This window comes from Cavia porcellus, unplaced genomic scaffold (genome assembly GCF_034190915.1).
Source record: "Cavia porcellus strain 051 isolate PalLab524CR breed Dunkin Hartley unplaced genomic scaffold, mCavPor4.1 scaffold_17, whole genome shotgun sequence".
Classification (NCBI taxonomy): domain Eukaryota; kingdom Metazoa; phylum Chordata; class Mammalia; order Rodentia; family Caviidae; genus Cavia; species Cavia porcellus.
The window spans coordinates 52,943,471-52,963,322 of record NW_026947500.1 but is presented as its reverse complement, the minus strand read 5'-3'; the positions used below and the strand labels follow the sequence as shown (position 1 = coordinate 52,963,322).

Sequence of the window (19,852 nt, the reverse complement as noted above, 5' to 3'; positions counted from 1 at the left end):
GGGGAAAATTCAGAAAAGGACTTTTGGGCTTTGTTGGAAAGGGCGGGCTTCACTGTTAGGATACTGGTTCTGCTGTATGTACAGGTATCAATCTGCATGAGACCATGGACATTAAATTGTGAATTTTACTGAGCCTGAATTATGCCTCAAACAAGGATTACAACATTAACAGAAATCTATATAACTATTTCTGTTACAGATTTCTAAGCCTTATATGTTGATAAGACCTTTTAAATAAAAAGAAATAGTGACTTCCCTTAAAAATAATACAGTATATGTGTGTCGTTAGAACATAAATGTAAATTGTGTGCATGGTTAACTAATAATCAATTTTTTTGTGATTTTCTTTTTTTCTTTCAAATTTGGATTATACCACAGAAACAATATGCCTTCTATGTAAAGACTCAGAGGAAAAGTTTTATACATATCTTCTGTCTTTTGTCTCTAATATCAAGACTATTAGCAATAACAGTTCAGCTGTTTGGCACAAACTGGGTATTGCAGAAGCCAGGCATGTTGCTTGTCCCCTTAAAGCCAGCCATCTGAAGTGCTATGTGCCTATTTACATGGGTCACCTGCATTTAGGGTTTTCCAGTTCATCTGAAATTAACCAGTGGTTTGTTAATCAGAAAAACTTATTAAGTACACTCCTTTAGATAACAGTGTGGGCTGACTTTTGCTTGTATGGAAGACAAATGGGAACTGTAACCATTGATTTCTTCTCCTGCACTGTATGTGTGGATGGAGCTATCACACTCTACCCTATTGATACATGCAAATAAAATGGTTAATGATGAAAGGAAGACCAGTAGTCATCCTAACCATGAGGACTTGCTCTTTCCAGATGCTCAGCCTTACATTCACTGACTTATTGTCTTGTTTCATTCTGTGAACTAAGTGAGCATTTACTGCCTTTGTTAGATGAGGAACCAAAGCATCAGAGAGTTGAGTGTCATGCTGGGGATCCTAGAGTGGCTGAGCTGCTTGGATATGAATGGAAACTGTAACAATGGTCATCATTCTCCGAGAATAGACTCATTAATCCTGGGGCAACTTTTTGTGTTGCAAAGCTGTGTGTTAAAAAAAGGTGAAAAGAAAAATTACATACATATGTTTGAAGGTGAAGAAAGATGTTGCGGATGAGAGACAGAGACCTCTGCCCTGCCCCTGCCTCATCTTTCTTACAGTAAGAAGTTCATTGAGTGGACCATTCGCGAAAGAGCAGGACTACAGCCCAGACAGTTAACCAGAACTGTTTATTGCATTTGCATCACTTCTCACTCTTCTAGTTCTTTGATGTTTCTCAATTGTCTCTTTAGGTTAAGTTACCAAACAGGATGTTCCATTTGCAAAATTCATGGATGCTACAGATGCTAGAGAAATACCTAGTGGAGCACATGCCTGAATCCATAAAGGTACGAGTGGAACATGCACAAGACAAAAAATAAAGGACCTTCAGCTGCCAATAAAAGAGGTGGAGAAGAAAGCATTTAGCAACCTGTGTGGTAGGTGCTCTGCATGTAGCATCTCTTTTAAATCATGTTGCCTTAATGCAAGAAATGTGTATCATACCCATCAATTCTATAACCTGACAAAGACCATTGCCAATGTGCTGATTCAAATCTTGTCTGAGCTTTGGGAGGTAATGGCTCAAAACATTTCCTGCTACTTATCAGAAAACTGTATTATATAAATCTGGAGGTTTTCCAGAGTTGAAACTTTGACTAAAAGTATCGTATTCATGTTTAATTGCTTTTCTTAAACATCCATTTATCTGTTCCTTCTTGATGAAAAGAACAAATCAGTTTGTGTTTTATCCAGTCTGCAATGAATAGTTTAAATTTGAGTGAGCAAGAAATGTCTTTAGAATGAGACCAATACTCCTGTACTCAGAGGCATGTCCTCAACCAGCCCCAGTGCCTGAAAATACAGGAAATAAAATCTCTTAGAGCTGAAATGAAAAAAAAAAAATAGAATGTAGAACATAGCCCGTATAATTCTTCTTACTGTATTTTATGGAATAGACAGAAAATATGCGTGTACTTAGAAGTCCTAAAGAAAGTTAGGAAACAATTTAAACTGAGTTTTCCAAAATACCTGCTTTATAACATCAGAATACTTATGCTGTTCAGGTGCTTAAGACATAATTTTCCCTGGATGAAGTACATATTTTTAACATTTTAAAATGATTATAATCATGTTAAGTATGTTATTCAATAATAATGGAATTAAAATTTAAAACTTTTCTGGAAGTTCCTAAATTTCTGCAAATGATATAAACACACTTCTAAATATATCATCCTTCACTGTCACAAGGAAAATTAGAGTATTTTACTTGAATATAAATGAGAGTGCAGCATAGTGTAATTTATGAGACGCAAGAACATCATTGACAAATAGAAAAAGCATGGCATTAGTTGCTATTGTAAAAAAGCAAGGATGGTGTCATCTAACAAGACTTAGACTTCCAACCCAAAATCTAAAAAATTAATACAAACTAACTGCTTTAGTGTGTGGAATGAAGGAAACAGGTGAATGGGATCAAGGAAACACTGGACGAGGAGAAAGAGGAGAGGAAGAACTCAATGAGAAAACAGTAAAATAATAGCTAAATTCCATGCATCATCTGTGCATCTGAAACTGGATTCTCAGAAAAGTTCAATAATGTTGAAAACTCTATGACCAAAGTTACCAAGAAATGGAGAGAATAGTCATAATTTATTAAGAATGAAACAGCAGACATCACTATTAGCTCAATGGAGATTATAAACCTTTAAAGATGTTTTTAACAACACCATACTTATACTTTTCAAATTTATTCTGTAAAAAATATGAAAGTTGAAAAGTCACTGAAAAAGAATTTACAATATAAATCTTCCTATTTCTGGAATTTAAAATACTCTGAGAGGAAAATTGCTCATCTGGATGGTTTCATGACCAATTTCCACCACATGGATGAAGAAGAAGTAATGTCAGGGCACACAAAGCATTCCAGAAGAGGGCAAAGGAGTTAATGTTGACCAGCTCATTCTACGATATTAGAATTACCCTGATAGCAAAACTGGAAATATACAGTGCAAAAACTACAGAGTATGTCTGTCTGTGAACACAGATGCAAAAATAGTAACAAGATAACATGAGGTCAAAAACACTATTTAGAAAAACTAGTGTATCATAAAAAACTGGAAATTATCTTAAGAATTCAAGATTCAACATTCAAACATCAATAATATCACTTTCTAAATGAGCAAACTAAAGGACAAAATCAAGATGATCTTCTCTTGACAGTTATAGAATGATTATTTCACCAAATTTGATGTTCTGAATAAACATAAAACCACTGCAGTCTAGGGAAAAAAAGGATTATCCTTAAGCTGATAGAAAGAAGAGGAATAACATTTTCAGTTGTATTTTACTAAATAGTGAAAAGGGTTTCTCTACGATGGACATTAAGGCAAGAATACCCACCTTCAATACTTATGTTCACAGTAACACTGGTTGGTCTAGCCTATATACAAGGCAAGAAATGAATATATAGCAGGCAAAAAGAAGCAAAAGAGGTTTTTTTCCCCACAGACATTATGGTTATCTAATGTAGAAAAATCATATGAAAAATACAAAAAGAGCTTTAGATAGTAATAAGTTCAGCAAGGTGACAGGATTCAAATTAATGTATGAAATAACAAAAATCAATTCTATTGTTATGAACTATCAATGCTCAACTGAGCATGAAACTTAAAAAGCAGTACCATTTACACCTAAGGAAAACAAAAACTAAAGGACAAACAAACCTTTAGTAGTACAACTTTGTTAGTCTCCATTTTTTCTAATGACTCAAGTACCTGGACTTCTCTGGACAGCAGGAAGTTGATGTGTTTAGTACAGCTCTGACATCAGTCTCTGCAAAAGCAACTCTGGAAAGAAAGGCAGAATATTCTACCTTGTGTTAACTTTTGCTACTGATTATGTGCTTTGTTTAAAGGTCATTTATGGATAAAGCCACATGAGCTTTAGGTAACTCCAAACCACAGGTCAACAGCAGGTAACACAGTGCAGCTCTTGAGTGGGCTGTCCTGAAGTAGACGTCTTTGACATAACAAATTCATTGTTTTCCGAGAAACACTGCAAAATTTTGAGCTCAGTCGCAGCATTTTCTTGTAAAATTGGTAAAAGCAGAAAGTCAACAAGGTAGATATTTCCATTCAGTAGTTATTAAATCTCTGGTAAGAGAAAGATTTATGTTTTGTGGCCTGAAGCATTGGGTGTTGTGTCTGCAAAGAGTAAATACTGTATAGGCTTTTATCACACATAAAATCTCATTCAGTCAGGTTGCAGCAACAGAGAGAAAGAGATAGAGAGAGAGACAGAGACAGAGATACAGAGAGAAAGAGCGACAGAGAAACAGAGACATACAGAGAGAAAAAAGAGACAAAGAGACAGAGAGTGAGACAGAGAGGCAAAACAGATTTCAGTTTTATTTTTAAATTGGGTATCTAAAAATCACCCGTTCCAAATTCTAATGTTTAGAAAAGTAATCGTTTTTTTCCACAAAACTGGTTTCAGTTGCCATATCAAGGTTCCCCAAGTGACAGAGTATTTAATGTGGTGAAGTGAAAATTTTGCTTCCCTTTTTTCTTAGTCTAACTTGAACTATTGCAAGAGAGGGACAGGGAACTTCAGGATCAGGCTGTGCCTTAGTTGGTGAAATGGTTTTTGCTCCATCGCCCTTTCTCCTGTGGCATCTTCTGGCTTCATCTGCTGAGGGACCATGCTCTCCACTTTACCGTGCTACCGTGCACACTGAGTGTGCTTTTACTCACAGCTCGAGCACTTCTAACATTAGCAAATATTCCTCAACTTATTCAGCGTTCTTCACATCTTTGGTGTTTGAAGACCTGATTCTAGACAGGAATGTAGAACACTAAAATGCATGATGCTTCAGGAGTTTGGTCACCAGAACCCAGGATTATACCATTATGATCTGTTTCTTATTAAGTAGGAGAGAGGCCATGTCAAATTTCTGGAAAGTAATGTGTAAATATTTAGAAGATAAAGAGACTTCTAAACATGTGATATCTGGTCTTCAAAGTTTTCTTCTAAAATTTGTAATAACAGTTATATTTTCAAAGACCTAAGGACAAAATTTCGCTTCAGGTATGGGAAAAAAATATCTGAAAAAAGAAAAAAAAGCTTCAATATGATGTAAAATATTTGAAGTTACAGGGAAGCTCGACGTGGAAGCAGAAGCCTCCCACAGAGATCCCTACAGAACTGTGTAGCCATAGGACTCTGCCTGGAACCTGGTAGGACCCTGCCCAGTATCCTTGAACACTGCAGTAACTTTGGGTCTTCATCTGGGTCCTGGTTAGGCCTCACCAGGCATCTTACAGATAGCTCAGAGCTATTTCCTATGAGCTGAAGATGTTCATAGCAATATCTACCTAGCTGTGCAGTGGTGAGTCTATGCTTGGAACCTGGTGGCACCACACACAGGTCAACTAAGAAGCTGGCGAGCTTTTGTGTGTCATGTAGCATGACCTAAAACCCTTCCCAGTATATTCCACATACCATTCACCTTGCTACACCTCTCAGAACATGACAGGGCTCTACCCAGTGACCTCAAGCACGTGGGGTAATTCTGTGAGCCATTTGGGGCATGCTGAAGATCCACCCAGTGTGCACACCCCTCCAGCATGCTTCAAAGTGCCATTAGGGACCTGGAGAATACAGGAAAATAACATAATGAAAGAACACAATGCAACCTCAAACATTTTGCCCATCACAGACAAGCCTAGGAGACATGAACATACTATAAAATGTAGATCATACACTTGAAACTTGTGAAATGATAGTAACTGGAGTAAAGAACCAACTCTAAGAAGCTATAGAGGACCTCAGATCAGAAATAATCTACCAGGTAAAAGATGAAATGATAAATGTAATGAAAGAAATGTTGAACACATGTAAAGAAGATTAGTTAAAAAATCTAGGAGCACTGAAAAAAAATGGAAACCTTGCCTGAACACCATAAGAAAACAATAGAATACATGAAACAGATTCAAGAAATTCAGGAAATAAAATATACCAAAAAAGCTGGCAAAACCACATTAATGAACGTGGTCTCCAGACCTTAAAGACAAGATTGCAGATAATGAACAATAAAGAATAGGTCATTTCAAAATAACAAGGTACTAGGAAATAACAATACAACACTTACCAGATGATGTAAGGAAAAATAATACAAGATTGATAGGTGTGACTGAAAAAGTAAGTGATGACACAAATGAGAGCAAAAGGCTATTTCCAGAAAGAATAGCAGAAATGTGGGAAAGGAAACCAACACACAGATAAATGAAGCATATAGAACTCCAAATAGCCATAACCAAAATAAATCTACATCCAGATATGCAATAGTCAACATCCCAAAAATTCCAGATCTGAACTAAATATTAAAAGCTGTTAGAGAAAAAAGATAGATCGCCAATAAAGGAAATCCCATCAGAATCACAGCAGACTTTCTCAACACAAACAATGAAGTCAAGAAGTGCATGGTATGAACTATTTCAAATCATGAAGGAAAATGACTTCCCACCCAGACTGATGTACCCTGAAAAAACTGTCTTTCAATATTGATGGAGAAATAAAATATTTCCATGACAAAGGGCAATTGAATAATTTCATGACCACCAAACAAACCCTGCAAAGAATACTGAGCAATATTCTAGATAGACATAAAAACAACTACAATTCCAAGAATACAAATAGATAAAAGCCACTAAGCACAGCAGACAGTTAAAAAATACTAAAGAGAGGGGAAAGGTAAACAACCAACAGCAGAAACACAAAATGACAAAAATGAGTCAATATATATATCAGTTATAAACATTAATGTAAATGGAGTCAATTCATCCACTTAAAGAAACAGCCTGGCAGGATGGATCAAGACAAAACATCAAATTATATTCTACATACATGAAATGAATCTAACCCAAAAGGAAGCATATAGACTGAAAGTCAAAGGAAGGAAAACAGAACTTCATGCAACAAGAACCAAAAGAACAGCAGGGGTAGCTGTATGGTTTATAGCCAATGTGAACTTCAAACCAAGAGTGATCAGAAGAGATAAAGAAGGTCACTATTGAGGTAGGGGAAATCTTCAAAAGGAAGTGAAAACAATCCTAAATATATATGCACTAAATATGGGAGCACCCACTACGTAAAACAAATACTAATAGAAATGAAAAATAAAACAAGCAATTAAACCCCTTTGACACCAAGAGACAGATAAACTAGAAAGAAAGTCTGCAAAGAAATAAGAGAATTGAATCAAGCTTGTGAACAAATGGACTTAGAATGTGTATACAGAATATTCCACCCAACATCAGAATATTCATTCTTCTCAGCTGCACATGGGATATTCTCTAAAAAAGTACATACACTAGCCCAAGAACATGCTTAAGTAAATGCAAAATAATTGCAATTATTGCACACATATTATCTGATCATAGTGCTATTAAAATGGAAATTAATGACAAAGGAAACTACAAGAACTCCATAAATGCTTGGAAATTAAATAACACCCTCTTGAGCAACCAATGGGCCTCAGAAGAAATTAAACAATATTCCACAAGTAAATGAAAATAGAAATGCATCTTACCAGAACCTGTGGGACACAAAGAAATCAGACTTCAGAGGAAAATTTATTGCTGTGAACTGGCACATCAGAAAAACAGAACAAAGACAAATAAACAACGTGATGCTACAACTCAAATATCTAGAAACAGAAGAGCAAGCCAAGCACAGCACCAAAAGAAGGGCAGAAATTATAAAGATTGCAGCAGAAATCAACACAGTAAAGACTAGGAAAATAACACAAACAACCAATGAATTAAAGAGTTAATGCTTTAAAGAATAAATAAAATCAGTAAGCCTCTGGGCCAGCTCATTTTAAAAAGGAAAGAATAACTCAAATTCAGACCATAAGGAATAAAAAGGGTCAAATCACTACAGAGCCTGTGGAAGTACAGAAAAACATCAATACCTACTTCAAAAACTTTTACGCTAATAATTTTGATAATATAGAAGAAATAGACAAATGCCTACTAACACATAAATTATCAAAGCTGGAGCAAGAAGATATAAAACAGTTTAATAAACCAATTTTAGTTTATGAAATTGAAAATGTAATTAAAACCTTACCAATAAATACAATCCCAGAAGTCCTGATGGGTTCACAGCTGATTTCTACAAGAAATTCAAGGAAGACTTAATGCCAACACTTCTCATACTATTCACTGAAATTGAAAGGCAAGCACTTCTTCCAAACTCATTCCTGGAAGCAAAACTAGAGAAAGACACAAACAAAAAAGAGAACTACAGGCCAGTTTGCCTTATGAACATAGATGTACAAATCCTGGCAAGTAGAATGCAGCAAGCGATCAACAAGATTATATACCATGATCAGGTGGGTTGCATCACAGGAATTCAAGCAAGGTTTACCAGATGCAAATCAAATAGCATGATGCATCATATCAATAGAGCCAAAGATAAGGATTACATGATCATCTCAATAGATGCAAAAAAAAAAAGCTTCTGATAAAGTGCCATACTAATTCATGATAAGAACATTATGGAAAATTGGTAGAGTGTCATTATCTGAACCAGATAAAAGCCACCTATGACCAACAACCATCATCATATTAAACGGTCAAAAAAAAATCTTTCACTCTGAAGTCAGGAACAAGACAAGGCAGTCCACTAACACCATTCCTATTAAGTATTTTTCTGGAACTTTTAGCCACTGCAATTAGACAAGAGAAATAAAATAATTAAAGATAAGAAAGGAAGAAATTAAACTACCATTATTTGCAGATGACATGACATGCTATATAGAAGATCCCCAAAACTCCACTGAAAGATTTCTACATATAAGCTGGGCATGTTGGCTCATGCCTGTAATCCCAGCACTCAGGAAGCTGAGGTGGGAGTATCGTTCCAAGTTTGAGACCAGCCGGGGCTACAAAGTGAACTCAAGGGCAGCCTGAACTGCATAGAGAGACACCAGCTCAAAAAAAAAAAAAAAAAAAAAAAAAAAAAAAAAAAAAAAGACTTCTACATATAACAACCAAATTCAGTAACATACCTAGTTACAAAGTCAACACTCACAAATCAATAGCATTCTTGTACACCAACAAACTCACTGGGAGGGAAACAAGAGAAACCAGAACCTTCACAATAGCATTCAAAAAATAAAATACCTAGGAATCAATTTAACAAAGGAAGCAAAACATTTATTCAGTGAAATTCACAGTACTCTGAAAAAATAAATTAAAGAGAACCTTAGAAAATGGAAAAACTTTCCTTGATCATGGATAGGAAGAAAAAACTTTGTGAAAATATCAAAATGTCATTCTACTTCCCAGAATCAACACCTGGGATCTCATCTTGTTAATAAGTTTTTGCATGACAAAAGAAATGTGCAACTGAGTGAAAAGACAACCTATGTATTAGTCAACTGTCCCTCAGACAAAGCACTTTTATCTAGACCATATGAAGAATTTTACAACATCAAGCCCCCAAAATTCAACGACACTGTCCAAGAATGAGCATGTGAGATGAATATACACTTGTTAGCTGAAGAAATATAAATGGCAAATAAATACATGAGGAAATGTTCAATATCATTGGTCATTAGAAAAATGCAAATTAAAACCACAGTGAGATCCAATTTTACTCCAAATAGAATAGCCAGTATCAAGAAAACCACCAAGTAGGAATACTGGAGAGTCTGTGGGGAAAAGAAACACTTCTTCACTGGTGGTGAGAGTGCAGATTGGTGCAACCACTGTGGAAATCAGTGTGGAGGTTCCTCAAAAGACCAGGATTAGAGGTCCCATTTGACCCAACTACTCCACTTCAGGGCATATTTCCAGAAAAATTAAAAAACATTATGCCACAGTGATATATATGTGCACACACACACACACTCATCTATATCTATATCTAAATCTATATCTATATCTATATCTATATCTATCTCTATCTATATCTTTACCTATATCTTTATCTATATCGATATCGATATCGATATCGATATCTATATCTATATCTATACCTACATCTATATATAGTGCACAATTTGTAATGGCTATCTTGGACACAACGCCACTGCCCATTAACTGAAGAGTGGATAAAAAAGACCTGGTAGTTTTATACAATGGAGTACTTCTCAGCTATAAAGAAAGATCACACTGAGGCTTTTATAAATAAATGGATGTGATATGAGACAATACTCATAAATGAAATAAATCAAACTCACATGTGTACATACCATATTTTTTCCCTAACGTAAGAAACTGAAAGAATAAATAAGACACCAAATCTTCAATAAATATTGTGAAATGGTAAGAAGCTGGTCAAAGAGGAAAAAATAATTCAGACAGGAAAAAAGAAAACAGAAGGAAGAGAAACAAAATAAGATATAAATTTGTATATATATATATATATATATATATTACTAAGATGATTGTGCTACTAATTCTGCTAGTTCTTGGAAAATAACAAATAACATCCATAGGATTAGATCAATTTTGCATGCCTATATATGATAATTCAAAGACTTCCAAAGATACTATGAAAGAGAACAAAATTTGTATTCCTGGCACTTTGATTTGAAAGCCTACAATGTTATTGTTTTTGTTTCTTAGATATAGATATTTATTTGTTGTTTGTTTCTAATAGAGAAATGATAGATACGCATGTATATGCTTATGTAGGCCTAGAAATTCACCTAAAGAGTTTACAAAAATTGATTTGAATATGTGTGATGGGGGAACAATTACACTGAAGAAAACAAGACACAATGGTAGCCATTGATGACCTCTTATCATTTTTATTGGAAAGTTAACAATGCTTTTATTTTTGGTTTTGATCGCTTTTAGTCTGTTTTCAATTATTTGATTCCAATATGTATGAAGTTATGGCAGCTATTTTGAAGAAAATGAGAGACTTTATGGTAGGCATTATTGATTTCCTAGTGTCTGGTCTTGAAAGCCCTTGAGGCTTTCTTTGTTATGTTTTGATTGCTTTTATATTATTTTGATGTGTATGAACATATTGTGAGTAAAGGTATGGGCAACTATTTAAAAGAACACAAGTGACATGATAGCCACTGTTGATTTCCTGCTGTCTTTTTCGAAATCCTGTATTATTTGCATTGTTTCACTCTGCTCTACTTTGTTCTGTTCTGTTTGGATTTGCTTTCTTTCATTTTATTCTCTTTAAAATGAAAAGAGGTAAAAATTGAAATATAGAATAAGTATTACATAGTTATGAAGTATGCTTACATACATGAGTGTTTAATGACCTGGAAATATGGTCAAGTATAGTGTATGTGGCAATAATAGATGTTAAAGTAATATATGTGAGATCATTTTGTATAACTGTGTGTGTGCATGAAAAAATGAAAAAGAATAAGTGGTGCAAGAATGAGTAATTGATAATTTATTTCATTTATGATTTCATCAAAACTCTGCTTATTTGGGGGATAATAAAATGTAACCTAAGGATTGGAATAAACACTCTAAGCACTGCACAGCCTACTTTCAGAGGGGTGAGTAACTTTGTCACACAAGCACAATATTGACCTTGAGCTCTATGCTTCTTCTTCCACTGTGTTGAATTGGGACAGGTTTATGGGACCATCTTCCATATGAACCACGGGAACCCCTTCAAGGTAAAGGCTCTGGTGGACAAGTGGCCTGATTTTAATACAGTAGTTGTCCTTCCTCAGGATCAATTAAGTTGCCAACTATGGTATGGATATGATAGTGTCTATATTTGCTATATAAAATGAAGGAGCAGGCAGGTAATCTCAGGGAAACACAAATGAAGCAGGGTGATAACTGTTTAGCCCTCTCTTTCAGAAACTCACAGACCAGAGGAATCATGGGACAGTGGTGAACTTCAGAATTAAGTGACGATATAAAGGAGCATTCAGGAACACTTGTGCTCTTGTTATACGAATTTTTTTTTAAATTTTATTTTTAAAAAGTCTAAGCAAAACAAAATAAGTAGAAATAATACATATGTTCAGAGAAAAACCTAAACAGTAAGAAATCACTTGTTGCTGTTTACATATTGTCATTTTACAAATAGTTGTTCAAGGTACAAGAGTGGAACATGTTAAGTGGATATTCAGGGAGACTTAAAAAAGATCTGTTCAACAGTCCAGCAAACCTTAGTAACACGGTTGTCAATCATATACATTTAAACATACATGCAGTTATGCATATCTTCTTTTATGTTTAGATTAAACAAACTAAAGCAGGTTAAAATCATTCTGAACAAACAATAATAGTATTACTGGATTTCACATCATGACACTCTGTGATCAGCACTGGGTACTGTAGTGTCTTTTCTCTTTAATTTAATTTAAAGAAAGACTAAACAAAACAGAATCCACGTAGAAATAACACATGATTTCAAAGAAAAAAACAGTAAGAAATCACTAGTTGATGATTACAGATTATCTTATTACAAATAGTTATTCAAGTTACTAAAGTGGAGCGTATAAAGTAGGGATTCAAAGGCTGAGATTGCACCCAGTTCTGTTCAAATATCCAACAAAAACTTGGAAATGTGGTTATCAATTCTATACTCTTAAACATACATGCAGCTATTTATGTCTTCAATTATGTTGAGATTGAATAAACACAAGCAGGCTAATACCACTTTGAACAAAGATTAATACTATTGATGGGTTTCACATTATGACACTCCAGTATCAGCACTGGGTATTTTAGTGGCTCTCTTTCTTCAAAACATCTGTTGATTTCATCATGTGTCATAAAATCAGTTCTCATATACTGTTTATAGACTTGCACACACATGAATCTTAACATGTATTTCTATCCTTTCTATATTATTAGAGGGAGAAACAAAACAAAGCAAGGCAAAAGAAAACATATTCCTATAAACACATGAAAAGAACTAAATGTAAAAGAACACTATACAAAGAGATCTACCATGGTTCCTGTGTTGTCTCTTGTTATGTCCAATATATATTGGCTATATCATCAGACATAGGATAATTGAATGTATCAGTACATAACAGTACTAATAAAAATACAACTTTGCATATAGTATAAAACTTCAAAAACTTGCCGTTATCAAACCAGAATGTGTATCAGAGAGTCTTGTCATCTTCACTGTAGTTGCCTATACTCTCAGACTTGATACTATCAATCATTTCAGTTTTGAATACAATCTTTACTGCCTCATTTCTGTTTGCTCTTTTTTTGCCAGCAGTTGTCTGCTCATTTTCTTCATTCTGTTTTCTGCTCCATTCATTGAAGCTTCTCTGCCACTCTTCTTGGAATCCTAATACTTTTCTCTCTCTCTAGAATGCCCTGCAGTATTCTCTGTAGTGTTGGATTGGTTGCAAATTTCCTAAGTTCCTCTTCGTCTTGGTAGCATCTTATTTGTTCATTAATTTCTAGCGACAGTTTATCAGGTATATCAATGTGGGAGGGAGGTTATTTTCTTTCAGTGCTTGGAATATTTCACTCCAGGCTCTTCTTGACTTGATGGTTTGTGTAGAGAAGTCTACCATTATTCTGATGGGCCTTCCTTTATAGATTATCTGTTTCTTGTCTCTAACAGCTATTAATATGCTGTTCTTATATTGAATTTCTGGGATCACGATTATTATATGCCTGGGTACAACTCTCTTTTGGCTATAGGTGGCTGGACTTCTGTATGTCTCATATATCAGCATATCATTTCCCTTTCCTATGTTTGTGAAGTTTTCCTTAATTTTTCTGTGAATAACCTGTGTAGTTACTTTGTTTGTACCCCAGCTTCTTCCTTCATATACTTTATTCTCAAGTTATAGATCCTTTTGTCATCCTCTAGCCTTTGAACACTTATCTTCTGAAGTGCACTGGCTAGCTGACCCTTCTCTCTCCTTAGTGCTAGTGAGTTTCAGACAGGGACAACATATGCTGGCCCCTCCCCTCCATATCATTCAAGTGCTGTGGCCTGTACCATATTACTTTGTGACATCTCCCTTCCAGGTGGAAGTGGCTGGAGCAGAGCAGCTGTGGCAATGGTGCACACTTTGTGTCACCACACCTCCAGGTCTTCAGCAGTGGCAGGGGCAGGAGTGGGGCAGCCAGTGGGTACCAATTCACTCCCAGGCCCACAGCAACAGGTCTTGCTGGTGGCCTGGAGGTGACAGAGGCATTGGCTGGACGAAACAGTGGGAATCAGTCCAGTTGCTGTGGTGTGCACTATATTTCCTTTCGCCACCTCCCTTCTTGTTCAGTGAAGCTGCTGTGCTCTGCATTGTCAGTCAAACTTCTCATTACAGGACTTTTTATTATTTAAAGACTGAAAGATACAGAAATGCGATTGGTCAAGGGATGATTAAAAATAGAAATCACAGCAAGCAAGAAAGAGGATTAAAGTGCTTTCCAGGGTGATATTTAAGTTGAATTAAATTTGCAGTTAAGTGGGTTTTGACAGATTGACAAGAGCAGGGGACACCTTACAAGCATGGAAGAATAAGGCCTAAATATAGAAAGATGTGTAAGAAGTTTAGATAGATATACAAGCAAAAGGAGGTATCAGTACTTCGAATATATTTTCAGTTGCATACTTTTATTAAAGTGACTAGCAGACTCTAAATACAAAATATATTTTAAGCACGTTGGAAAACATAACGTAAAAATCCACATAGATGAGGAATCAAAAGAGCAGTGTAGCAATGAACAGTGAAATACAGCGTCTCTGAGACTCAGAATGATGAGCCCAGAAAACAAGTCAATCAAGAGAAATAAACAAATGGATTACTGAGAATGAAGAAGGATCTAGGGGGAAAAGAAGAAGGTACAGACAATTTGGAAAAATAACTCAAAATGTAGAGAAGAGACTGAAGCAATCTGGAAGCTTGCCTTGGTTTCAGAAATAACTCTTTTTCACAGACACAAAGTAAGCTACAAGGACCTGCACCTGCATGGAGAAACGCCACACATCGGGCAGTGGCACCGGCCAGAGGAGGGAGGAGCCCACAGTGCTTGGGAACTTTGAAAGCAGCATAGCAGGCCATTGCTGGAGAGGCTTCTGCTGCCAGTGAGTGTTTGATCAAGTCCCATTTAGGGAAGGGTTTGAGAAATGAAGAGCGAGATTCTGAAAAAAGACAAAACACCTTCACTTCAGGGTCCCCGGGGCCACCGCCCCCCACAGTGCCTGAGTGCAACAGCCACAGAAGATAGCTGTCCATAGAGAATGCGTTAAACATCGATCCCTGAAACGGTGAAACTCAGGCTGAACAGGACATGGGCACCCTCCTGTTCATGCTGAGAAGCCAGCTTACCTTATGTTCAGAAATGGCTGGCTCTGAAAACACTGCATTTACCTCTAGTCGGTTTCTTTAACCTCTCCTTGCTGGATACTATCCAGCACAGGTCAATGGTCTGATTGCCTTCTACCTACCAAGATTAGAAAGTGTATGCCTTGGCTTGGACAGTTGATACAACCTGAGGTCAATGGACAGAGAGGCATTTGGAGGAGGGGCACCTTACAAACCAAAAGAGCACAAAGGTAGGTGAAAAAAAATGTGACCTGCTGGATTCCAAAATTGTGGGTCACGAAGTGAAACCATTCACTCAAAGCACCTTTTTCCCATTTTTGGACTCATTATTTTTGTTGTCCCTTCTTTACTGGTTTTTTTTGGGGGGGGTATGGAATTTTTCTTTCTCTTTTTTTTCTTTGCTTGTTTTTCTTTCTAACATTTTCCTTTTAACATTCTGGTCTTTACTTCCTCAGGTTCACTCCTTTTTTCTTTTATCTTCTTTTAGTTATTTGTTCTTTTTGAACGCTTTGAGCTAATTCTCTTATCTTTTAAAGTCTTAGTAGGATCTTTTTCCTCACCTTTTTCTTCTCCTTCTCATCTTTATTCCTTAAGTTTTCAAACTCTCATCTTGAATTCTCCATTTACCACCTATCTATCTTACCAGTATAGTCATTAACTTTTGTAAACCCTTAGATAGTTAGCTGCATATCATTGTTGTTGAAATTTTTTCTGTTGTGGGTAAAAGTATAATTGTTGCTCTTAGTAGATGGTTAGTGTATGCATGTAGACAATCCAAGTACTAAATAATAACCAAGCCAAATTCTACTTAGCTTCATTGGGATGGTCATAGAATGTGATCATCATGTATTTGAAAAATACACTAATAAAAATAAAAATCAAACTAATACGACATCAAAGAACTCAAGAGTTGAAATATTTGAAGTATTCAAGTAGCCCTGTAATCGAAAATTAACTTGGTTGAAACATATAGCTTATTGTTGCACACAAGTTGTAAGGTATATAATTATGCGAAGAGAAATAAGTGAAACACAGAAAGTTGAAAGTTAAATTTTGCATCATATCACTTACATCAGTTATTAAAAATTGAAATGTATAGATAGAAGACAAAAGTAGAGAACAAATTAGTGGCTATTTAGGGGGAGTGTGGGAAGAGGCAGATTAAAGGAATTAAAGTAGCACCTATGAAGTTTGAAGCAGTCTAAATAACTAATGTATAATATGAAGAATGTAGGTAGCAACATTTTCCTGAATTTGATACTAAATTTTGAGTTCCAGCTGTTTTTCATACAAAAGCAAGTACGGTAATAATGCAAAGTGATGGATCTTTTAGTTTTCTGCACAGTACCAGTCATTATTTTGTAGCAACCTACTCAGTAACTCTTTTATTATGTGTACATCCCTCGTGACATCGTGTCATACACTGTATACATATCATTATTTATTAAAAGCTATAAAACAACACAGATGAACAAATACAGAAATTTACATTAATTGTTAAAAATCAAAAAATGAAAATCATATTGCATTTTTTAAAATTTTATTTAAAGAGAAAAAGAAAAAAAACAGAAAGAGTGTACAAGTAATATAGAATTTCAAAAATAAAAAATCACTACTTAATAGATTACATATTGTCATCTTAGAAATAGTTGTTCAAATTACAAAACTAAAGCATACAAAGAGGACAAACAGACTACAAAGAGTTCTATTCAATGATAAAAAAAGCTCAGTAAATGGTTATCTATCTTGTACACTTAAATATACATGCAGTTATATCCTTGAGGGCTCTTTCTTTTCCTCTGCTTTTTACAATAGCAATTACACATTTTGAATTTCATTACTCCCACAGTTCTTATTATTGTTTTTGAAAAGAATAAAACCAAATGTGACATAACAAAACAGCGTCATTCAAATCAAAATGATGGACATAGTACATGATGTAAAAACGGAATACAAGGTGATCAACAAAGGTCATCATAATGCCTTTTGCTATCTTAAAAAGAATTGCCTGCATCATCAGTTATAATAAAATTGAACAAAATGGTACAGAACAGAAACAATAAAATCGCAACATTGGAGACATTCCTGGACTTCAAAAGAAGATAACAGTCAAACCAAATTCCATCATAGTGTATCTTATTGTCTTCAAAGTAGTTGCCTATACCCTCAAACTTGATACTATCAAGCAAAACAGAATAGAGTAAAATCAGTCAAAACAACATGGTGAGAGCAATACAGGGCTTCAAATCATTTTAATAATATGTCAAAGTGGTTACTATAATATATCCTGCTACTTTTAAATTCATTTTTCTCTTAACTAAAGAAATAAAAATAGAAATAAATAAAAAATAAAAAAGGAGATTGAGATAAAAGAGGAAATAACAACACAACAGCTCAGGTCAGAACATAACAACTTAAGCAACATAGTGTATCAACACAAGATATCCTGAAATAACAGTAGTTACCATGGTGTCTCTTTCCTTGGAATATTTGAGTATAACTTCATACACTGCAGCATCAAACGTATCAAGACAATGTAAAACCATTCAAGAGAATGACAGTATCACAGGGTATTTAGAGCCAACTAAAAGAAAATGAACAATGGTTTCTATGTTACTTATTTGTCTATAAAAGTTTTTTTGTACTATCACACATAATAAAATCGAATAATATACATGTTAAGACCCATGGAGACAGAAGAACAAAAGCCTGATGGGACTTCAAAACAAGATGATATTAAATCAGCACTAGCTATTATGATGTCTTGTTTCCTTCAAAACAGCAGCTAATACCATCACAGATAATAAAATCAAACAGCCCAGAATAAAATCATTCCAATTAATGAATAAAACCTTATAAGGCTTAAAGCAATATATTGGGGAAGCATGATTATCACATACTTTTATATATTCTTATCATTTCTTATACTAGGGAAATTATTTGGCATTTATACATGTGAGTTGGATTTCATTCGCTTATGAATATTGTCTCAAGCTGTGCCCATTTATTTATAAGTATTCAATGTGATCGTTCTTCATAGCTGAGTAGTACTCCGTTGTATAAAAATACCACAACTTTTTATCCATTTCTCAGTTGATGGACACTTAGGTTGTTTCCAAGATGTAACTATTACATGTTATGCTGCTACAAACATGGGTGCACATATATCACTGTGGTATAATGCTTTCAGTTCTTCTCAGAATATGCTTAGAAGTGGAATAGCTGGAACAAATGGGACTTCCAATCCCAGCTTTTTGAGACATCTCCAGAGAGACTTCCACAATGGATGCGCAGTCTACACTCCCACCAACAGTGCAGAGGAGCTGCTTTTTGCCACAGCCTGTTAAGCAATTGTTGCTGGGAGTTTTCTTGGTCCTGGACATCCTTTCTGGAGTGAGATGAAATCTCAGTGTGGTTTTAATTTGCTTTTCTCTAATGACCAATGATGATGAACATTTTTCTATGTATTTATTTACCATTTGTATTTCTTCATCTGTGAACTATATATTTATCTCAGATGCCCATTTTTGCAATGGGTCTTTGAATTTGGGGATCTGATTTTTTAATTGTCTATATGTTCTTGAATAAATCCTTTTTTCTGAGGGAATATTCACTAATGGTCCCCAGACCATTTTTCCCCAATTTGTGGGTTCTCTTTTCACTATGCAGGAGATTTCTTTCAACATGCAAAACTCTTTAAAAGGACATGATTCCAGTTATTTATTCTTGGAAACATTTTTCATGCAATTTGGTTCTTATTCTGAATCCTCTACTTGACCCTATGTCTTCAAGATTTCAACCTACTTTGTCTTCCAACCGATTTAGTATTTCTGCTTTAATATTCAGATCTTTGATCCATTTACACTTAGTTTAGTACACAGTAATAGGCATGGGTCTAGTTTTAGTTTTCGGCATACAGAGAGCTAGTTTTTCTGGCACCATTTATTGAAGAGACTACCTGAGGTTGCACCCAGTTCTGTTCAACTATCCAACAAAAACTTAGAAATATGGTTATCAATTCAATACTCTTAAACATACATGCAGCTATCCATGTCTTCAATTATGTTGAGATTGAATAAACACAAACAGGCTAATATCACTCCAAACAAAGAATAATACTATTGATGGGTTTCACTTATGACACTCCAGGATCAGCACTGGGTATGTTAGTGGCTCTGTTTCTTCAAAGTATCTGTTCATTTCATCATGTATTATAAAACCATTTCTCATAAACTGTTTATAGACTTGCACATGCATGAATCTTAACATGTATTTCTATCCTTTCTATATTAGAGGGAGAAAAAAAACAAAGCAAGGCAGAAGAAAACATATACCTTTAAACACAGGAAATGAACAAAACATACAAGAAGACTATACAAAGAGTTCTACCATGGTTCCTGTGCTGTCTCTTGTTATGTCCAACATAATTGGCTATACCATCAGACATAGGATAATTGAATATATCAGTACCTGACAGTA

The 19,852-nt window shown here is 35.1% G+C and overlaps 1 protein-coding gene across 1 annotated transcript in view; it reads left to right on the top strand.

The window, feature by feature from the left end:
• The first annotated feature begins 1,352 nt into the window (after positions 1-1,352).
• Positions 1,353-19,852, top strand: part of LOC134471118 (glycine N-phenylacetyltransferase-like) — a 33,556-nt gene continuing 15,056 nt past the window's right edge. Inside the window, exons 1-2 of the mRNA XM_063229088.1 lie at positions 1,353-1,415; positions 11,690-11,793. Coding sequence (XP_063085158.1) covers positions 1,362-1,415; positions 11,690-11,793 — 158 coding nt within the window. The 5' untranslated portion in view covers positions 1,353-1,361. The remainder of the gene's footprint in view (positions 1,416-11,689; positions 11,794-19,852) is intronic.